Genomic DNA, 21,897 nt, shown 5'->3' with positions numbered 1-21,897 from the left:
CCTCTGGAAAAGTCTAGAGTGTTGAAACATTCTACAATTCTGACATTCATCAACTCTCACAGACTTAAAAACACTGAAACACTGGAGCTTCTGGAACTCTTGAAGATTGTCCACCGCTCACACATCCTTGAACTCACAAACGTTTGTAAGACACATTTTAGGAATCTCACGCATTCGAGAGCTGGACAGATTCTGGAGGTCGGACATGTTGTAGAACTCAGCGGTGACTTCTAGTTCCTGTTGACTCAACGCTGTAACTTTAGGAGAAGCAGGAACAAATGTGATACTGTAGTTACCCAAAACAGCCACGAGACTGTAAAAGCTACTGGCAAAAGGTCGGCGCACAAAAATAAGTAAGGATCAGCGTCCAGCCGTCCCCGGTGAAGAGCAGCAGCCAGTCAGATGATTTAAAGAGCAGCAGCCAGTCAGATGATTTAAAGAGCAGCAGCCAGTCAGATGATTTAAAGAGCAGCAGCCAGTCAGATGATTTAAAGAGCAGCAGCCAGTCAGATGATTTAAAGAGCAGCAGCCAGTCAGATGATTTAAAGAGCAGCAGCCAGTCAGATGATTTAAAGAGCAGCAGCCAAACAAAGCTGTAGATCAAGACACAAATAGAAATATGAGGACAAGCAGGACGAAGCAGAGATTCAATTCACTCATTTATTATTTTCTTACAAACAGTAAATGGCACATTTTCATAAATAACACTTTAGATTCTCTCCTTAAATATATTTCATTTACATCATTGCAATAAATCTTCTCCATCTTGTAAAAGTACTTTTTAAAAGCAAACAAAAGGAAAAACCATGAAAGAGGAGTAGAAAGACGAGCATGCCACCTGATTATTGAACTGAACACGTCTGCATCAGAAACATCTACTGGAGCGTCGGAGAGCAAAACCATCCCAGGATTTCTTCAGTAAATTATCCACGACACTGAGTAACACTCATGCCGTCCATGTGCAAACACCTTTCTCTGAAAACTATAGTACAGGAATATACACAGTCTGACGCTGCCGAGTTCCGGGTCCGAGCTCCAGGTGGCGCTCCGGAGCATCGCATGCAAGAAGCAGATATGTTTTCATTTTGCTTGAAGCTGGAAACTTTGGTTGGTTAAACTTGGAGGTTTTCAAAGTGTATGAGCGTCCTGGTCCTGGAAAAGGACATCATCTTCAAAACGTTGTACGAAATGAAAACGCAAAAACGATGGAAACATTGTGTTGAGGATCGTACAGGGCCTTAAACGGACTGATCAATTCGTCTCCAATAGACTCAGAATACCTGCAGCTGTACAAATGATTGATTCTTGCACTGATATCGGTATCAGGGCTCGGTGCCGATACTTGGATCAAATAATCAGCTACTGAGGAGCAACGTCAGCTGTTTGGAGACTTTTCATATGATCAATCAAAGCACTGGGTTTGTGCCTTTGAGCAAACCGTCTGAACAGCTGCAGTGAACATTTACACTTGTTTCCTCATTAATCTGCAGTATTTGCCAATGATTTCCCTCCAGAAGCAGCTCAGCTTAGTTTGATGCACTGAAGCTGTGTGACGTCACAGAGATTCAGGAAGTCTCCTGCCTGGAGGCAGAACAGATCCAGGATCCACTGTTTGGTCCTCATTATTATTATTTCTCTGATTCATTCATGCATAAACATCACACTCATCACACTTTGAAAAGCACTGAACTCTGAGTTTTTAAAAGCAAGCATGTCCTCGGGGATGTACATTGATTGTCCTGCAGCTCCGTTCGGGGGGCGGAGTCTTGGGAAACGCCGTTTGAATGAACCTGTGCAATGAAAAACACAGTTTAATTCTCTCTTATACGTTTAATCCCTTCAGGTTCGAACACACATAATCTGCACATGTCTGCAGACACACAGATCAGGTTGGGTTTTCATTTTCCTGCTGGCATTTGGTGAAGCGACGTGGCAGCTTCCATTCCCCGGCTGCCGGCCAGCCCCCCCCCCGCCGACAGCTCGTTTGAAACCCGAGGTCTGAAGGGAACAGTCAGCAGACTGGGGCGAGTTCAGGGGGCGGGGATCCCAAAATAATCCTCAACCTGCCCAGACTCGGCACGCCAGGTGGTTCCCCCCGGTTTCACACGAGGCCCCGAGGAGCAGATCAATCCTCACTGGGCTCATCAGAAATAGAGTCGATCGGATGTTTGAGGACCGTAGCAGCTGAGCTTTACGTAACACGGTGGCAAAGTTCCTGGATCGGCTATCGTGTCATGAATTGGTGTGAAGTAACTGAAACATGACATCGCAAAAGAGTTTCCAGACGGGAACCGAGCGCCGCAGGAAACATTCTGACGGCGTTTGAACCAGAAGTGACTAAACAGCCGTCGCTGGTTTTTCTGTTTTCATCTGAAAACCTGACCAGACTCAGGACTCACTGACGTACTGGACCCGGGATCTTGGTGACCCAGAACTCGAGGTTGACCTTTGAACCTTTGGTCGCCCAGCAGGACTCTTCTCACGTCGTACTGACTGTGTGTTTGTCGTCTCCTCTGCAGCTCCACCACTTCGGTTGTCGTGATTCAACGTGTGTTTAAACGTTTATCTGTTTAGCCTTGGTTCTAACTCGACGCCGCAGCGTGGAACTGATCGATAATCAATAATATTTATCTCTACCTGAAGATATAAAAGAAGAAGCAGCAGAACATCGAGTGTGTGTGTGTGTGTGTGTGTGTGTGTGTGTGTGTGTGTGTGTGTGTGTGTGTGTGTGTGTGTGTGTGTGTGTGTGTGTGTGTGTGTGTGTGTGTGTGTGTGTGTGTGTGTGTGTGTGTGTGTGTGTGCAGCCAGCAGTTAATTCCACGTCCGTTAAATGAAGTCGACCTCTCACCTTAATGTCAGACGTCACGTCCAACCTCTGTTATCATGGACTTTGGCCTGAGAACAAAATATTGAAGTTAAGTTATTTACATTCTGAGCGTTTTCCCCTTTTTCACTCATTTTTGGAAAATCATGCAAATTCTATCCGCTCCATTAAAGTGCACTGTAAATATAATCTGTTCTTTGGACTCTTTCATTCTTACATTTTCCTATTTGCACCATTTTACTGTGTTTACTGTTTTGCACCAATCCCATTAAGTATTGTGTAAACTATACGTGGCAAGAAACTAGTTTCTCTCATTCTGACTTTGTATATATATATATATATATATATATATATATATATATATATATATATAATTCCTGATGCAAGGTTTAGGTTATATTGTCTTGGTTCACGTGGAGGGCTTCACTACTTTACTTCATGTCAGAATGACAGACGACTGAATGAGCGGCTGTAAAGTTCATGAAGCAGTTTGTAATGAGAGAAAGATGAAGATGGTCCAGAGTGAATCAAGCATCACAGGGTCCATATGGACTGTATGTCCTGTGAAACCAGGTCACCTTTCTTTAGAGATTGCTGAGTTGCTCTGCTGCTGCTCCAGTCTGAAAGGAAGAAGAGCAAACGATCTCCGTTTCAGCAACAAGCAGGATCCAATCGTCTTTACATCACCTCACTGCCTCCCTCACCTTTCTCTCTGAGCTCTGATCTTCTCATCGTCGTACCTGCAGGACGAAGAGGGAAAGTTACATCACACCGAGTGGAAACGGAACGAAACTGGTTTAACGGTTCAGCTCCTCAGGACCTGATTGGTTTATACAGTGGGGCAAAGAAGTATTTAGTCTGCCCCCCATTGTGCAGTTTGTCCCACTTAAAAGGACGAGAGGCCTGTAAGTCTCATCATAGGGACATTTCAACTATGAGAGACAAAATGAGAAAAAATTTATTTTGCAAATGATGGTGGAAGATAAGTATTTAGTCAATAACAAAGGTTCGTCTCAATACTTTGTTGTATACCCTTTGTTGGCCAGACGTGTCCTGCAGGTCTTCACAGGGTGTCCACAGTGTTGCTGGTATCTTGGTCCAGTCCTCCAGGCAGACCTCCTCCAGAGCCGGGAGGTTCTGGGGCTGACGCTGGGCAACACAGACTTTTAACACCCCCACAAATCTTCTATGGGGTTGAGACCTGGAGACTGGCGGGGCCACTCCAGGACCTTGAAATGCTTCTTCTGAAGCCCCTCCCTCGTTGCCCCGGCGGGGTGTTTGGGATCATTGTCCTGCTGGAAGAACCAGCCACGGTTCATCTTCAGTACTTCCTGATGGAAGGAGGTTTTCACTCAGAATCTCACGATACACGTCCCCATTCCTTCGGTCCTTTCCACGGATCAGTCGTCCTCGTCCCTTTGCAGAAAAGCAGCCCCAGAGCATGATGTTTCCACCCCCATGCTTCACAGTAGGTCTGGTGTTCTTCGGATGTACCTCAGCATTCTTTCTCCTCCAAACACGACCAGTTGAGGTTTTAACAGAAGGTTCTATTTTGGTTTCATCTGACCATCTGACATTCTCCCAATCCTCTTCTGGATCATCCAAATGTTCTCCAGCAAACTTCAGACGGGCCTGGACATGTCCCGGCTCGGGTTAGGGGGACTCGTCTGGCCCTGCAGGATGTGAGTCCCTGGTGACGTGGTGTGTTACTGATGGTACCTTTGGTACTTTGGTCCCAGGTCTCTGCAGGTCGTTCACTAGGTCCCCCGTGTGGTTCTGGGACTTCTGCTCCCCGTTCTTGTGATCATTGTGACCCCACGGGGTGAGACCTTGAGTGGAGCCCCAGATTGAGGGAGATTATCAGGGACAGTTGATTTCTTCACACCGAGCTGCTTACCTATTGCAGATTCAGGATCCCAGCCTGGTGCAGGACCACCATTCTGTTTCTGGTGTCCTCGGACGGCTCTTTGGTCTTGGCCATAGTGGCGTTTGGAATGTGAGTGTTTGAGGTTGTGGACATGTGTCTTTTACACAGATAATGAGTTCAAACAAGTGCCATTAATACAGGTAACAACTGGAGGACAGAGGAGCCTCTGAAAGAAGAAGTTCCAGGTCTGTGAGAGACAGAAATCAGCTTGTTTGTAGGTGATAAATACTTATTTTACCAAGGAATTTACCAATTAATTCATTAAAAATCCTACAATGTGATTTCCTGGATTCTCTCCCCCCCCCCCCCCCCCCCCCCCCCATTCTGTCTCTCATAGCTGAAGTGTCCCTATGATGAAAATGACAGGCCTCTCATCTTTCTAAGTGGAATAACTTCCACAGTTGGTGGCTGACTAAATACTTTTTTGCCCCACTGTATGTCAGAGGTCAAAGGAGGTCTGATTTATAATATTGTGATATATATGAACATGACTGTATCATCACTGTGTGTGTGTGTGTGTGTGTGAGAGAGAGAGAGAGAGAGCAGCGCCCCCATGTGGGTGGGAGTGCTCACTGCAGGACGCCCTCGGGGATCTGGACATGCTCCATGGGGATCATCTGGCTCAGCTCTTCCAGCGTCTGAACGTATCGGATCTTATCCATGAACTTCACACTGTGGAAGACAACGTGATGAAACTGAAGCTGTGACTCGAGTCACGCCGTGTGATCGATTCCCGCCCTTTATTCATCTTCTTTGATATCATATTTATCTTCAGTAAAGCTTTATTTTACAGTAGTTGAATCTCTTGCATTTTTAAAATGGATTTGTTTCTTTGGTATTAATTCTGAGACTCGAGCTGGATTCTGAGCCTTTGTGTGGATAGAATAGAATAGAATCTGTATTGTCATTTATAATTTTTATTTAGCCAGGAGAACCACATTGAGTTTAATAATCTCTTTTACAAGTGTGTCCTGGAGAGCTGGGGGGGCTGAGGGTCTTGCTTGTTTTTTGGGACTGTGGGGGAAACCGGAGAACCCGGAGGAAACCCCCACACATGGGGAGAACATGCAAACTCCACACAGAAAGTCCCTGGGTACGTCCCAATTGTCCCTCCTAACTCCTTCACTGTCCACTTCTCCTTCACCAAGTTGCCATGATGAGGACTGTCTGAGTTCTCAATAAGCAAAGGACAGGATGTAGTTCATCTTCAGAAACTTGTAGTTCTTTCCCCTTCTTACTGCTACAGAATTGACCTGGTTGGTTAACTTGCAAAAGTCTATTTTAAATCCATGCAGCTCAACAGAAAAACACTTGGAGAAAAGTGAACTGATGTCATAACTCATTTTTTCAGGCTTCAAGCAAAATCAAAGTCCACATTGTGTTTGTAAGAAAATAAAATCTGTGTTGGATGTAGGATGTTATCTATGTTCTGCAGGAAGTTCTTCTGTCGTTTGTCATGTTTCACGTCTTGGCAGGTGTGTTCTACCTGATGAAAGGTCTTGAGATGGCCAGAACCGTCCGGATGAACCACGTCGGGTGAGCGATGATCAGACACTTCAGATTCTTCCTCAGTCTGCAGGAACATGAACACATCATCATACATTCCCTCCAATCATCATCATCTTCACGGTCATCCATCACAGTGCTCCTCATAGTGTTTCTCTTACTTCCTGTCAATCATCTGGTAGCATCTCTTCAGCCAGCTGATTCCCGGCATCTTCCTGCGAGGCGTGGCTCCGTTCAGGTAAATGATCATGTAGTCTTCAGCAACCAGCAGCTCCAGGCTGCTCACCACATACCTGGAGGAGCAGCCAACAAACCAGGAGTCACTCCTGAAAAGCAACGCTCAGTTCGGGTGGAAGGAGCTCAGCTGCTGAGAGGCTTCTTTCACCCAGAACTCAGGGAGTTGCTGTTCAAACCGGATCTTACAGGAAGAGGTTTTCCATGATGTATGTGTAGTCGTCACAGCTGCTGTCGGGAAGGTAGCACGCCGCAAACACAATGATGGCATTTAGTCCTTCGCCATAATAACCTGAGAGAGAGCAGAGAGGCCTGAGGTCAGGTCTTCACCTGCGATGGCTGCAGAACCCGTTGGCTGAACTGACTCACCTCCATGAGTGACGACCCTCAGGTACGGTCTGATCACCTGCATGTCGATCCTCTGCTCCTGGTCACCGATGATCACCGTCCGCCACAGACCACCTGACGAGTCTCTCTCCTCGTCCGTCTCCCCCGGGAGACGCTTGGCCGAGGCCACGGGAGTGTCGTCTGGAACAAAACCCCTTTATTACCCCCATCAGCACGTCTGATCTCCTCTAATGTCAAACTTCAGCATCGGGAATCCAACTAGTGTCGTCACATGATAAACTAGAGCTACACTCGGTAGAGCGCAGCCCTCACCAACGCCACATTTGTTTGTGGAACTGAGTTAGCATCGCTAGCATGTTAGCCATTAGCTCATATCGATGCTAACTAGCCTGTCAGGTTCCTACATCACTGTGAAACACTGAGCAGGAAGCGTCGCCATGGCAACAGATGCTGATCTCCTTTGATCTCCTCCATGAGGAGCCTCTCTCATCCACTTTATACGGACGTTGTTTCAGTTTTGGGGGATTTATTCAGAAACGTTTAGTCGCTAACGTCCAAAAAGTTACTGGATTGATCCTTGATGACGACAAATCATCCCTGAAGATTTCAGACAATTCGGGTGAGTAGTTTTTGCAAAAGGTCGGTAAAATACATCCATACAAATCAATAGATAAATAAATACACGCAGCTAAACATAACCTTCTTGGCCAACTTGGCGAAGGTAATTTCAAATGTTGACATACCAGGAAATACTGCAGAGGCTATGGAAGGAAAGGCAACTCGAAATGTGTAATCGAGTAAGACAACTTTATGGCCAAAATGGATGGACGGATGGATGGATGGATGGATGGATGGATGGATGGATGGATAAAGTTGTAATAACATTTGAAGCAAAAAAAAAATATCTACCCGTTTTTATTCCAAATGTATTTATAGAAGGGGGAGGAGTTCTGGGGGAGGAGATGTTGACGTTTCACTGATTCTTCTGCTTCTGGTGATCGTTAGCGCTGACAGTTGTTAGCATGCGGTGAGATCAGATGAGTCTTAGTTAATATTGATTGTGTCTTTACAATATCCATATAATATATATATAATATATATAATACCCCCTCCTTCTAAGGTTACTCATGTTTCATCCCTCAGGTATTGTCTGTCCACGCTTGCCGCCTGGCTCACTACATCCTCTTGTGGTAGAAAGTGGAAGTGCAGCAGGAGTGAAGAGGAGCTGGCTGGCTAACTTGACAGAATTCTAATTTAAATCCATAAAGTTCAACACAGAGACGCTTTGAAGTGAAGTGATGTTTCTTCTCATCTGTTCAGTCCATGTCTGCCACATCTGTGGTCAGGTTGATATTCCGGTTGTACTCTTGGTTTAGTGTGTTGATGATATCTGTCCTACCTTCCCACTCCAGCTCGTTGCCGTTGTTGATGAACTCCAGCGAGTCGGTCTCATCGGGCGTCTCCATGTCGTCCACGTTGATGTCCAGGTCGTCTGGCGTTCCCAGGAAGTCATCGGAGAGCGCCGAGCCCTCGCTCTGGTCCAGGGACAGGTTCATGTCGGGGGCCACCAGCGTGCGGCGCTTCCGCTGCGTCATGGACTCGCCCACGTTCAGGCTGGTGGGAGGATCTGCAGCAGGTTTTTGAAAAGGATATGAGCACTAGTCAAATAAAACCAGAGCAACAGACGATCTGGAAGGTTTGTTTTCACGTCAGTAGGACTCCATGTTGGACCGGCAGACTCGCCGCTCGGCCTCATGACTCCTCATGACTCCTCATGACTCCTCATGACCCCTCATGACTCCTCATGACTCCTCATGACTCCTCATGACTCCTCATGACCCCTCATGACTCCTCATGACTCCTCATGACTCCTCACTGTGTGTTGCTTTCTCTTCCTACATTTGTTGTTGTGTAGCTGCCCTTACGTGACGCTCTCCTGGTTCCTCGTGTTTTTATGCAAATCTTTCTGTCAGGGAGGACAGGAGGACAGGAGGTCAGGAAGGACAGGAGGACATGAGGTCAGGAAGGACAGGAGGTCAGGAAGGACAGGAGGACATGAGGTCAGGAAGGACAGGAGGTCAGGAGGACAGGAGGACAGGAAGGACAGGAGGTCAGGAGGTCAGGAAGGACAGGAGGTCAGGAGGTCAGGAGGACAGGAGGACAGGAGGTCAGGAGGTCAGGAGGACAGGAGGTCAGGAAGGACAGGAGGTCAGGAGGTCAGGAAGGACAGGAGGTCAGGAGGTCAGGAGGACAGGAGGTCAGGAGGTCAGGAGGACAGGAGGTCAGGAAGGACAGGAGGTCAGGAGGTCAGGAGGACAGGAGGACAGGAGGTCAGGAAGGACAGGAGGTCAGGAAGGACAGGAGGTCAGGAGGTCAGGAGGACAGGAGGACAGGAGGTCAGGAAGGACAGGAGATCAGGAAGGACAGGAGGTCAGGAAGGACAGGAGGACAGGAGGACTGGAGGACAGGAAGGACAGGAGGTCAGGAGGTCAGGAAGGACAGGAGGTCAGGAGGTCAGGAGGACAGGAGGACAGGAGGCCAGGAGGTCAGGAGGTCAGGAGGACAGGAGGACAGGAGGTCAGGAAGGACAGGAGGTCAGGAGGTCAGGAGGTCAGGAGGACAGGAGGCCAGGAGGTCAGGAAGGACAGGAGGTCAGGAGGTCAGGAAGGACAGGAGGTCAGGAGGACAGGAGGTCAGGAGGTCAGGAGGTCAGGAGGACAGGAGGTCAGGAAGGACAGGAGGTCAGGAGGTCAGGAGGACAGGAGGACAGGAGGTCAGGAAGGACAGGAGATCAGGAGGACAGGAGGACAGGAGGTCAGGAGGTCAGGAGGACAGGAGGACAGGAGGTCAGGAAGGACAGGAGATCAGGAAGGACAGGAGGTCAGGAAGGACTGGAGGACAGGAGGACTGGAGGACAGGAGGTCAGTTGGTGTACTGAACAGTACTTACTTGCACTGATTTATACTTACTGACAAATAAATGTCTCTGAGAAACAGTGAAGATTGTAAAAACGGACGTGTACATGTATTTACTGTTACTATCAGTGTTAATCTGATCCTTCATGTTGGTTCTGCTCACTGGTTCTGTTGTCCGTGAGGCCGACTCCGTCCTCCGGCAGCGGCCTGCAGACAAACACAGGAATCTTCTCATCAGAAGCTGGGTTGTGTTTGAGAGTATTTTCAGAACAAAAAGTGTTGTTGGAGAAATTCACTCTATCTCTCTCTCTCTCTCTCTCTCTCTCTCTCTCTCTCTCTCTCTCTCTCTCTCTCTCTCTCTCTCTCTCTCTCTCAAGCACACGCACGCACGCACGCACGCACGCACGCACGCACGCACGCACGCACACACACACACACACACACACACACACACACACACACACACAGGTACCTGGGGAAGTCCTCGTCCTGCCACTCGTCCTTCACCTCCATGCTGTCCATGCGTAACGTGGCCTCTGCTGTTCCCATCCTCTCCGGGGGGTCAGGGGGGTCAGGGGGGGTCACAGGTCACAGGTCACAGGACAGGCTCCGGCTCACTGCAGGTATCAAACAGACTTCATGAGGCCTCAGAGGAAGGAATACCAACATTCCAGCTACGTTCAGATCGATGCTGGAATTAAAGACTCTCCGCACTTGTTATGCAACCTCAGCGAGTCGCTGAGCTGAGCTCCTGATTGGACTGGTTGAGCTGAGCTCCTGATTGGACTGGTTGAGCTGAGCTCCTGATTGGACTGGTTGAGCTGAGCTCCTGATTGGACTGGTTGAGCTGAGCTCCTGATTGGACTGGTTGAGCTGAGCTCCTGATTGGACTGGTTGAGCTGAGCTCCTGATTGGACTGGTTGAGCTGAGCTCCTGATTGGACTGGTTGAGCTGAGCTCCTGATTGGACTGGTTGACTGGTTGAGCTGAGCTCCTGATTGGACTGGTTGAGCTGAGCTCCTGATTGGACTGGTTGAGCTGAGCTCCTGATTGGACTGGTTGAGCCTGCCCTGCCAAGGTGTGGAGGGTAAAGGAGAAAGGTGTGGGTGGCTACAGGTGAACCTTTAATCCAGTAAAGCTTGTTCAACCCAAATTTCAGCTGAACAAAAGACAAAGAAACATTCCACCATGCAAAATGAACATGGACAAACCAGCAAGCAAAACTCAATCAATAACTGTTATAGTTACTCTGATTAATATGAAAACCAACGGCCATGACTCAGGACACTCCCCACCTCCTCCGGTCTGCATGTCCCCACATCTTCATTAATTACTGGGGATCAATTATCTTTATCCTGCAAAGTGATGAAACCTCCTACAGACCAGACAGAAGACAGAGAATCAGTGTATCCTGGAGGTTTTGGAGTAAAAGAGGTGAGGAACAAATCAACCTGGACTGGAAGCAGGACTCCTCGGGAGCAGGACTCCTCGGGAGCAGGACTCCTCGGGAGCAGGACTCCTCGGGAGCAGGACTCCTCGGGAGCAGGACTCCTCGGGAGCAGGACTCCTCGGGAGCAGGACTCCTCAGGATCAAGACTCCTCGGGAGCAGGACTCCTCGGGAGCAGGACTCCTCAGGAGCAGGACTCCTCGGGAGCCTTCGTCAACATTAGCTTCTTCATATTGTTGTTAAGAATAAGGGACTTCTGTTGACTGGAGCTAATCCGAGGTAAATGTCTCATCATCATCATCATCATCATCATCATCATCATCATCAATGTGATCTGCTTTGAAAGCATTGAATATGCATGAGACCCAGTTGCAATTTATTTCTGGCACGTTGCTGCACGGTTAACTCACATTAGTAATAAATTGACCAAAACGAATCCTATTGGTCGTCGTCCCGTCCGCCGTGGCCCCCCGGGGGACGGAGACCAAAATAAAGCATGAATTGCTCATCCGTCCCTGCAGACGCTGCAAACAGCCTGCATGTGACTCACTGAGGCAGACCGTGACTGTCCGTTACATCACCTCGCTTCTATCTGAGAGTCGTCCAATCAGAGGAGGGCAAACATGATGTTTGAAAAGTGGCTCACACGTCACCGTCCCAGCCAGAGTTCCTGCTGCCGCCGTCCATTTGTGCAGTGGAGCGGCACTGATGAGCTATAGGGGGCGCGGATGTGGGATAAAAGGTGCAGCCCTGCGGCTACGTGCGGCTGCTGCTGCTGCTGCTGCTGCTGCTGCTGCTGCTGCTGCTGCTGCTGCTGCTGCTGCTGCTGCTGCTGCTGCTGCTGCTGCTGATGATGATGATGATGATGATGATGATGATGATGATGAAGATGGTGTGAAGATCACTCTTGTGATCAGTGGAAGTGATGGAGAAACCAGGCAGCATGTTGACGCTGTGTGATCCAGTCAGACAGTGACTGCTTCTCTTCACAGTCCAATGGGATTTATTTCTGTCCTGCAGGAACGTGTTTGACTAATCCACTGCACCACCGCGCCGCGCTGAACCAGCTGTTCACCGGGATCTATCCAGGTCATCTGCATTGGCTTGAAGGACCTGCAGCAGGGACGTTAAACCTGCGGCCCACTGGAGAAGTGTGGCGATCAGTGTGCTGATGTAGACCTGATGTAGACCTGATGATGGCGCCCTGCTGCTCCTGCTGTGGTCCCTGGTTGGTGGGACAGTTTCAGTGAGAGCAGAGCTCATCACCCATCATCCAACATGAAATATCGGATTATTCTCCCGTTTCTGGAGTCATGAGCTCACCATAACCTTCTACTCTTTATCAACAGCAGTTGAAATCATTTGAACTTGTCTCCCTCACACTTTGATGTTTTATCACAAAGTTCACGTAGTTATTTTACAAACTGCAGTGACGTGGTCACAGTGTGAGTGAAGGACAGGAGACGAGCAGCTTGACGTCCGGCGTCGACAGAACTCCGACTCACCATAACGCCAGCCGCCGTCTCATGTTCAGTGAGACGAGACGTTCCAGTCACACGTCACTGCTTTACAGGACGTCTGCTAGAAATGGACTCAAACATCAAAACCAGTTCTTTATCTTCACATTCTGATCAAAACATTGAATCTTTAAAGGTTTTGTGTCTCAGAAGGGATTATTATTATTGTGTGTGTGTGTGTGTGTGTGTGTGTGTGTGTGTGTGTGTGTGTGTGTGTGTGTGTGTGTGTGTGTGTGTGTGTGTGTGTGTGTGTGTGTGTGTGTGTGTGTGTGTGTGTGTGTGTGTGTGTGTGTGTGTGTGTGTGTGTGTTCAGGGGGATTGACCCTGATCAGAAAGTGACTGAAGTGACCGGAGCTTCATGTCTCTCAGAAGGTTCTGATGGGATTCAGTCCGTCCCTCATCCAGGTCCCTTCAGAAGACGCAGGTTGGGTTGAATCCCAGCAGGACAGCTGGGGAACCCGACTTGTGGGGTCTGACTCTGGGAGGAACCCAGAGAACCTGAAGAAAACCTCAACACGGGTAGAACATGTAAAGTTCTCTCAGAAACCTTCAGCCCAAACGTTGGTCTCCATAGAGCCGAGAGTGGATCTGTTAGAACCCTGGAGACTCTTTATGGAGAGTCCCTGAAGCACTGTGGAGGGAGTGAGACAGGCTGCAGCCATGCAACGGGGGCAGTTTGGGTTCAGTGACTTGCCCAAGGACACTTTGGCATGTGAACAGGTGGAGACAGGAATCGAACCTGCAACCTTCCGCCCACACATGCCCATCTTGGGAAGAGGAGGAAGTACTTCCTCTCGTGGTGCCATGTGCCAGAGCAGAGCTACCTAATTGTGGGAGGAGTCAAAGGGAGGGCCTACCTTGATTGGGATTGGCTGAACCCCCGATGACACTATATAGGGTTTGATTTCTGATTGGCTGCTTGGAGCAACACACTTTTTAAAACCTGGAACAAGCCAGGGACAGAGAGGACAGACTGTCTTCACTTCTGGGACGTCGGTCCAGGTATGGGGACGAGTAGTACTGCTGGAGAACCTTTAGGAAAGTAATTTTTCATAACATGAGCCTGCTTTATGGGACATTTAGTTTTAAAACTCCTAAAGCTGCAGGAGTTACTGGACGGCAGTTAAAGAGTTAAACAGTCAGATGGAGCAACACAACGACTGTTTGATGCTGAAAATAGACTTTAGAGGAATTCCAGTGACGAGACAATATGTCCTCTTCAAAAGCTCCATGGGGCTGATGGATGGATGAATGGAGGAATGGAGGAATGGATGAATAGATGAATGGATGAATGGATGAATGGATGAATGGATGGATGGATGAATGGATGGATGGATGGATGGATGGATGGATGGATGAATGGATGGATGGATGGATGGATGGATGAATGGATGAATGGGTGAATAGATGGATGGATGGATGGATGGATGGAGGAATGGATGAATGGATGAATGGATGGATGGATGGATGGATGGATGAATGGATGGATGGATGGATGGATGGATGGATGGATGGATGGATGGATGGATGGATGGATGGATGGATGGAGGAATGAATGACTCCTCCTGAACCACAAAAACACTGAAGTACTCACAGTGAGCAGAGGCTCTCTTCTTCTTTCCGTCTTTAGATGCTCGTTATCTCTTCTTCACTTTCCTCTTCACAGCTGTTTACATCAGCTCAGACTCTCATGGGCTCAGGACCGTGGAGGATCTTCAGGACTGTGGTGAACCTTCAGGACTGTGGTGGATCTTCAGGACTGTGGTGGATCTTCAGGACCGTGGAGGACCTTCAGGACTGTGGTGGATCTTCAGGACCGTGGTGGACCTTCAGGACCGTGGAGGACCTTCAGGACCGTGGTGGACCTTCAGGACCGTGGTGGACCGTGGTGGATCTTCAGGACTGTGGTGGATCTTCAGGACTGTGGTGAACCTTCAGGACCTTTGAGGACCTTCAGGACTGTGGTGGACCGTGGTGGATCTTCAGGACTGTGGTGGATCTTCAGGACTGTGGTGGACCTTCAGGACCGTGGTGGATCTTCAGGACCGTGGTGGACCTTCAGGACCGTGGTGGACCTTCAGGACCGTGGAGGACCTTCAGGACTGTGGTGGACCATCCGGTTCCCCTCCTCTTAACGGAGGCTGTGAGAGAAAATGTTCCTCTTGTGTTTAAAACGATCGTCACTCAGCAGAACACGGTTCTCCATCGTTCTAGATCCTGCTCTGTGTTTGGAACCAGATACAGTATAATCCTCCTCCCGGTACGATGTCAGCCGATGCCCCCCCCTCTGCCTGCCGCCTCCACCAGCACTAATGCCCCCACCCGGGGCAGTAATCCTGCAGTGGTGATGAAGGTTATGTAATGAAGTATCTCTACCTCGTCGTTGGTTCTTTCAGCTGCTCGCCGTCGGTTTGACGTCCAGTCAGTCCATCAGAGAGACGATCCTCCGTCTGCTGCCACCATCTTAGTCCAGAGCTGTTCCCCGGCAACAGCATCTACCGCTCACACACAGCTCTCTCTCTCTCTCTCTCTCTCTCTCTCTCTCTCTCTCTCTCTCTCTCTCTCTCTCTCTCTCTCTGTCTCTCTCTCTGTCTCTCTCTCTCTCTCTGTCTCTCTCTCTCTCTCTCTCTCTCTCTCTCTCTCTCTCTCGTTTTTTCTCACCATTTCCTACAAACCTCTCTCACCCTCTGTGAAACCCCTCCTCCACATCCTTTCCCCACCTTATTTCTCATTTGCATGGCGTGACATGCAGAGCCCTCCCCCCCTCCTCTTCCCCCCCTCTTCCCTCCTCCTCCTCCCTCCTCCCTCCCTCCTCCCTCCTCCTCCTCCCTCCTCCCTCCATCCTCACAGCTGCACTGATCTCTGGAGATGTCAGGATCTCCCTGTTCTTGTCCTCGTGGCCCAAAGGGAGCAGCCACAGTTTCTGTTTCACCTCCACTGACTGGAGAAAGAATATTCCTCTAGTGTTTCTACGCTGCTCAAAAAATAAAGGGAACTCTAAAATAACAGCCTCGACCTCAATGAATGAAATACCTCAGTTGAAAGTCTTTATTTAATATATAGTAGAGTGCGTTGGGAACAAAAAATGTTCAATGTGAATCTAAACTATTATCCCATGGAGGTCGGGATTTGGAATCCTATCAAAATAAAAGTGGAGAATCACATTGCAGGCTGATCCAACATCAATCAATCCTTTTTCTGTTGGTCTGATCACATTCTCTTCTTTACCTGAAGTTTACCACCGTGTTCAGATCTATCCCATAATGCACCAGCTCTTTGTGATCTGTGGTCTGATACTTCACCCAGGAGACCGTCAGCATTCTCCTCCTCCTCCTCCTCATGCTGGTACCCAATGACAGTAAAACACCTATTTTTCTTTTGTTTTGTACTAAAGTACAAATCAAAACTTTGGTTCTGTAAATAATTTGACTGAGCACTTTTACCAGAATTACCTGAACTTCAAAAATAACTTCAGTGAGGAGTACAAGTAATTCTGTTTACTTCTATTAAAATAATAATAATAAAATGTCATGCTTGTGACTTCCTTCATCTTACTCAAGAAGCTTCTCAACTTTGGGGAAGAAACCAGAAAAACCTGAATGTTTCCTTCCTGAACCACAGAACGTGGACGTTGACCGTGAGTTTGTGGACCTGGGACGTTGTGTCGGTCTTTGTCCACCAGATGACGTCCCAGTCTTCCAATCAGAGTCAGCAGGGCTGCAGGCTGAGGTGTTCATCCAGCCTGAAGCAGCCACGCAAAGAGCTCCGCCCCCACTGGAAGCAAAGTAAGAAAGAGCAGCGTGTCGCCAGACACCCCGGGAACTGTGGGCAGGAAAAGATGTGGCATCGAACCAGCAACCGTTGAGAAAGTTATAGATTCGTGAGACGGTGTCCCAGAGAAGCGTCCTCACACTGCAGGGCTTCGTCAGCACCAGCTGAGGGCGCTGTGACTGTATCGTCACTCAGAGTTGTGTAGTGGTTCTCCCTCCCCCCTCCTCTCCGGATGGCCCCCGGTTCGAGTCCTTGTGTGTGTGTGTGTGTGTGTGTGTGTGTGTGTGTGTGTGTGTGTGTGTGTGTGTGTGTGTGTGTTATTAAACACGTCTCTAAGGCAGTACGCTTTAAAACAAAGAATTATTGAATCACCTTACAGTCAGGTAAGGCTGCAGTGTTGTTGGTTATCTTCATTAACGGTAATAACTGGAGTGAAGTTAATGAAGCTGCCACGACACCACACACACACACACACACACACACACACACACACACACACACACACACACAGGTCACATGACAGGACAGTTTGATTCACTGGAGTGAAAAAGGCCGTTCATATTTTCATCAACATGAATTTCCCGACCATCATATTTAATTGTATTCAGTTTATATTTGTAGTCGATTTATTTTCATGTCTTTTTTTATTGTCATCCACTTAATGTGCATGTTTGTGTGTCTGTCCCTCTTATTTTATTGGATTTAATCTGAATACATTGTTATATAAGCTATGTTAGTGTATGCATGTTGTTTTTATTTCATTGTATTCATTCTGTATATGTTGGGATTATTTTATTGTTTTTACTCTGTATATATTGGAAAAGATGTTGTGCTATGCTGGCTTAACTTTTCTCTTTGTATATATATATATATATATATATATATATATATAAAGCCAGCATATAAAAATATTCTGTATATAATGGTGCATGGTGTATAGTTTGAAGTATTTTTGATCGGTTTAAATTTGGATTATTTTGCTGTATTCAATCTGTACAAATTGGGATAAATGTTGGGATTATTCTACTGTTTCAATGTTTAGACATTGGTACATGTTGTTGTTGTTGTTTATTTTGTTGTTGGTGTTTCTACTATGTACGTATGTGTCAGTATATATGAGGCTATTATTTGATATATCTTGCTATATATGCTAGGATCATTCTATATGCATTGCTATATATTGGTATTATTCTACCATGTTTAACCTGTTGGGATTATTCTACTGTGTTTAATCTGAATATTTCAGTACATTCGGTGGTTCTATTGTGTGTTTGTCAGTCACTCTGCTGGGATTTGGGGAATGAGGTGAAGGAGTACGCTTCTGGAGACTTGAGGTAACGGCGGCGTTGAGCCGAGCTGCAGCTCCAGTCAGATTATGGATTAGCGCTGAGCAGACCACCTGAAATAGACTCAGCTCAGATCTTCTACACATAAAGAAGCTGCGGCTCATTTCAAGTAAAGACGAGAAAGAACAACACAAACGATGTCAGATTGAGTTTCCTCATGTCGCTTGTCATCACATATTAAATATCGTCTCCAAACTGTCGACAAATCAGATCAATATTCTCCCTGCTTCACTTTTGAACGTGTTTCTGAGCCGTGCTGGATTCCTTTCCTCCCTGGATCCCTTTCCTCCATGGATTCCTTTCCTCCATGGATTCCTTTCCTCCCTGGATTCCTTTCCTTCCTGGATTCCTTTCCTCCCTGGATTCCTTTCCTCCATGGATTCCTTTCCTCCCTGGATCCCTTTCCTCCCTGGATCCCTTTCCTCCATGGATTCCTTTCCTCCCTGGATTCCTTTCCTCCATGGATTCCTTTCCTCCCTGGATTCCTTTCCTCCCTGGATTCCTTTCCTCCCTGGATCCCTTTCCTCCCTGGATTCCTTTCCTCCCGTGGATTCCTTTCCTCCCTGGATTCCTTTCCTCCCTGGATTCCTTTCCTCCCGTGGATTCCTTTCCTCCCTGGATTCCTTTCCTCCATGGATTCCTTTCCTCCCTGGATTCCTTTCCTTCCTGGATTCCTTTCCTCCCTGGATTCCTTTCCTCCATGGATTCCTTTCCTCCCTGGATCCCTTTCCTCCCTGGATCCCTTTCCTCCATGGATTCCTTTCCTCCCTGGATTCCTTTCCTCCATGGATTCCTTTCCTCCCTGGATTCCTTTCCTCCCTGGATTCCTTTCCTCCCTGGATCCCTTTCCTCCCTGGATTCCTTTCCTCCCGTGGATTCCTTTCCTCCCTGGATTCCTTTCCTCCCTGGATTCCTTTCCTCCCGTGGATTCCTTTCCTCCCTGGATTCCTTTCCTCCCTGGATTCCTTTCCTCCCTGGATTCCTTTCCTCCCTGGATTCCTTTCCTTCCTGGATTCCTTTCCTCCCTGGATTCCTTTCCTTCCTGGATTCCTTTCCTCCCTGGATTCCTTTCCTCCCTGGATTCCTTTCCTCCCTGGATCCCTTTCCTTCCTGGATTCCTTTCCTCACTGGATTCCTTTCCTCCCCGGATCCCTTTCCTCCCCGGATTCCTTTCCTCCCTGGATCCCTTTCCTCCCTGGATTCCTTTCCTCCCTGGATTCCTTTCCTCCCTGGATTCCTTTCCTCCCTGGATCCCTTTCCTCCCTGGATTCCTTTCCTCCCTGGATTCCTTTCCTCCCTGGATCCCTTTCCTCCCTGGATTCCTTTCCTCACTGGATTCCTTTCCTCCCTGGATTCCTTTCCTCCCTGGATCCCTTTCCTCCCTGGATTCCTTTCCTCCCTGGATTCCTTTCCTCCATGGATTCCTTTCCTCCATGGATTCCTTTCCTCCCTGGATTCCTTTCCTTCCTGGATTCCTTTCCTCCCTGGATTCCTTTCCTCCATGGATTCCTTTCCTCCCTGGATCCCTTTCCTCCCTGGATCCCTTTCCTCCATGGATTCCTTTCCTCCCTGGATTCCTTTCCTCCATGGATTCCTTTCCTCCCTGGATTCCTTTCCTCCCTGGATTCCTTTCCTCCCTGGATCCCTTTCCTCCCTGGATTCCTTTCCTCCCGTGGATTCCTTTCCTCCCTGGATTCCTTTCCTCCCTGGATTCCTTTCCTCCCGTGGATTCCTTTCCTCCCTGGATTCCTTTCCTCCATGGATTCCTTTCCTCCCTGGATTCCTTTCCTTCCTGGATTCCTTTCCTCCCTGGATTCCTTTCCTCCATGGATTCCTTTCCTCCCTGGATCCCTTTCCTCCCTGGATCCCTTTCCTCCATGGATTCCTTTCCTCCCTGGATTCCTTTCCTCCATGGATTCCTTTCCTCCCTGGATTCCTTTCCTCCCTGGATTCCTTTCCTCCCTGGATCCCTTTCCTCCCTGGATTCCTTTCCTCCCGTGGATTCCTTTCCTCCCTGGATTCCTTTCCTCCCTGGATTCCTTTCCTCCCGTGGATTCCTTTCCTCCCTGGATTCCTTTCCTCCCTGGATTCCTTTCCTCCCTGGATTCCTTTCCTCCCTGGATTCCTTTCCTTCCTGGATTCCTTTCCTCCCTGGATTCCTTTCCTTCCTGGATTCCTTTCCTCCCTGGATTCCTTTCCTCCCTGGATTCCTTTCCTCCCTGGATCCCTTTCCTTCCTGGATTCCTTTCCTCACTGGATTCCTTTCCTCCCCGGATCCCTTTCCTCCCCGGATTCCTTTCCTCCCTGGATCCCTTTCCTCCCTGGATTCCTTTCCTCCCTGGATTCCTTTCCTCCCTGGATTCCTTTCCTCCCTGGATCCCTTTCCTCCCTGGATTCCTTTCCTCCCTGGATTCCTTTCCTCCCTGGATCCCTTTCCTCCCTGGATTCCTTTCCTCACTGGATTCCTTTCCTCCCTGGATTCCTTTCCTCCCTGGATCCCTTTCCTCCCTGGATTCCTTTCCTCCCTGGATTCCTTTCCTCCCTGGATCCCTTTCCTCCCTGGATCCCTTTCCTCCATGGATTCCTTTCCTCCATGGATTCCTTTCCTCCCTGGATTCCTTTCCTTCCTGGATTCCTTTCCTCCCTGGATTCCTTTCCTCCATGGATTCCTTTCCTCCCTGGATCCCTTTCCTCCCTGGATCCCTTTCCTCCATGGATTCCTTTCCTCCCTGGATTCCTTTCCTCCATGGATTCCTTTCCTCCCTGGATTCCTTTCCTCCCTGGATTCCTTTCCTCCCTGGATCCCTTTCCTCCCTGGATTCCTTTCCTCCCGTGGATTCCTTTCCTCCCTGGATTCCTTTCCTCCCTGGATTCCTTTCCTCCCGTGGATTCCTTTCCTCCCTGGATTCCTTTCCTCCATGGATTCCTTTCCTCCCTGGATTCCTTTCCTTCCTGGATTCCTTTCCTCCCTGGATTCCTTTCCTCCATGGATTCCTTTCCTCCCTGGATCCCTTTCCTCCCTGGATCCCTTTCCTCCATGGATTCCTTTCCTCCCTGGATTCCTTTCCTCCATGGATTCCTTTCCTCCCTGGATTCCTTTCCTCCCTGGATTCCTTTCCTCCCTGGATCCCTTTCCTCCCTGGATTCCTTTCCTCCCGTGGATTCCTTTCCTCCCTGGATTCCTTTCCTCCCTGGATTCCTTTCCTCCCGTGGATTCCTTTCCTCCCTGGATTCCTTTCCTCCCTGGATTCCTTTCCTCCCTGGATTCCTTTCCTCCCTGGATTCCTTTCCTCCCTGGATTCCTTTCCTTCCTGGATTCCTTTCCTCCCTGGATTCCTTTCCTTCCTGGATTCCTTTCCTCCCTGGATTCCTTTCCTCCCTGGATTCCTTTCCTCCCTGGATCCCTTTCCTTCCTGGATTCCTTTCCTCACTGGATTCCTTTCCTCCCCGGATCCCTTTCCTCCCCGGATCCCTTTCCTCCCTGGATTCCTTTCCTCCCTGGATTCCTTTCCTCCCTGGATTCCTTTCCTCCCTGGATCCCTTTCCTCCCTGGATTCCTTTCCTCCCTGGATTCCTTTCCTCCCTGGATCCCTTTCCTCCCTGGATTCCTTTCCTCACTGGATTCCTTTCCTCCCTGGATTCCTTTCCTCCCTGGATCCCTTTCCTCCCTGGATTCCTTTCCTCCCTGGATTCCTTTCCTCCCTGGATCCCTTTCCTCCCTGGATTCCTTTCCTCACTGGATTCCTTTCCTCCCTGGATTCCTTTCCTCCCTGGATCCCTTTCCTCCCTGGATTCCTTTCCTCCCTGGATCCCTTTCCTCCCTGGATTCCTTTCCTCCCTGGATCCCTTTCCTCCCTGGATTCCTTTCCTCCCTGGATTCCTTTCCTCCCTGGATCCCTTTCCTCCCTGGATTCCTTTCCTCCCTGGATCCCTTTCCTCCCTGGATTCCTTTCCTCCCTGGATTCCTTTCCTCCCTGGATCCCTTTCCTCCCTGGATCCCTTCCACTTTCACTCACAGACATTATTCGGATGTTTCCTGTGTTGACTCTCAGACTCGACCTC

The 21,897-nt window shown here is 48.6% G+C and overlaps 1 protein-coding gene across 4 annotated transcripts; it reads right to left on the bottom strand.

The window, feature by feature from the left end:
- Positions 1-641: 641 nt before the first annotated feature.
- Positions 642-15,407, bottom strand: LOC308124779 (caytaxin-like). 4 transcript variants are annotated; one of them, XM_080488063.1, is made up of 14 exons: positions 15,095-15,361; positions 14,313-14,859; positions 10,227-10,371; positions 9,918-9,961; positions 8,239-8,466; positions 6,861-7,019; positions 6,681-6,783; positions 6,419-6,550; positions 6,238-6,324; positions 5,325-5,423; positions 3,529-3,564; positions 3,403-3,444; positions 2,849-2,895; positions 643-1,790 (listed from the first exon to the last, which is right to left on the bottom strand). In XM_080488063.1, exons 3-13 carry the CDS (start codon positions 10,301-10,303, stop codon positions 2,856-2,858), a joined length of 1,047 nt encoding a protein of 348 aa, XP_080344189.1. In that variant the 5' UTR covers positions 10,304-10,371; positions 14,313-14,859; positions 15,095-15,361; the 3' UTR covers positions 643-1,790; positions 2,849-2,855. The 4 variants fall into 4 exon arrangements, with proteins under 4 accessions (XP_080344188.1, XP_080344189.1, XP_080344190.1 ...); XM_080488062.1 differs by having other exon boundaries at positions 642-1,790; positions 14,313-15,407; XM_080488064.1 differs by lacking the exons at positions 14,313-14,859; positions 15,095-15,361 and adding an exon at positions 11,612-12,006.
- Between the last annotated feature and the right edge of the window lie 6,490 nt (positions 15,408-21,897).

Source organism: Lipophrys pholis (genome assembly GCF_963383615.2).
Source record: "Lipophrys pholis genome assembly, chromosome: 1".
Classification (NCBI taxonomy): domain Eukaryota; kingdom Metazoa; phylum Chordata; class Actinopteri; order Blenniiformes; family Blenniidae; genus Lipophrys; species Lipophrys pholis.
Note: the sequence above shows the minus strand (reverse complement) of the source record. Positions and strands in the feature narration are given on the sequence as shown.

Bases quoted from the DNA above. Each gene is read 5' to 3' on its own strand.
- LOC308124779 (XM_080488062.1), bottom strand. From the start codon at position 10,303: ATGGGAACAGCAGAGGCCACGTTACGCATGGACAGCATGGAGGTGAAG. The intron at 8,467-9,917 runs GTGAGCAGAACC...AACCTGCTGCAG, and splicing joins CCTCACGGACAACAGAACCA to ATCCTCCCACCAGCCTGAAC. The intron at 6,551-6,680 runs GTAAGATCCGGT...CTGCTCCTCCAG, and splicing joins ATCATGGAAAACCTCTTCCT to GTATGTGGTGAGCAGCCTGG.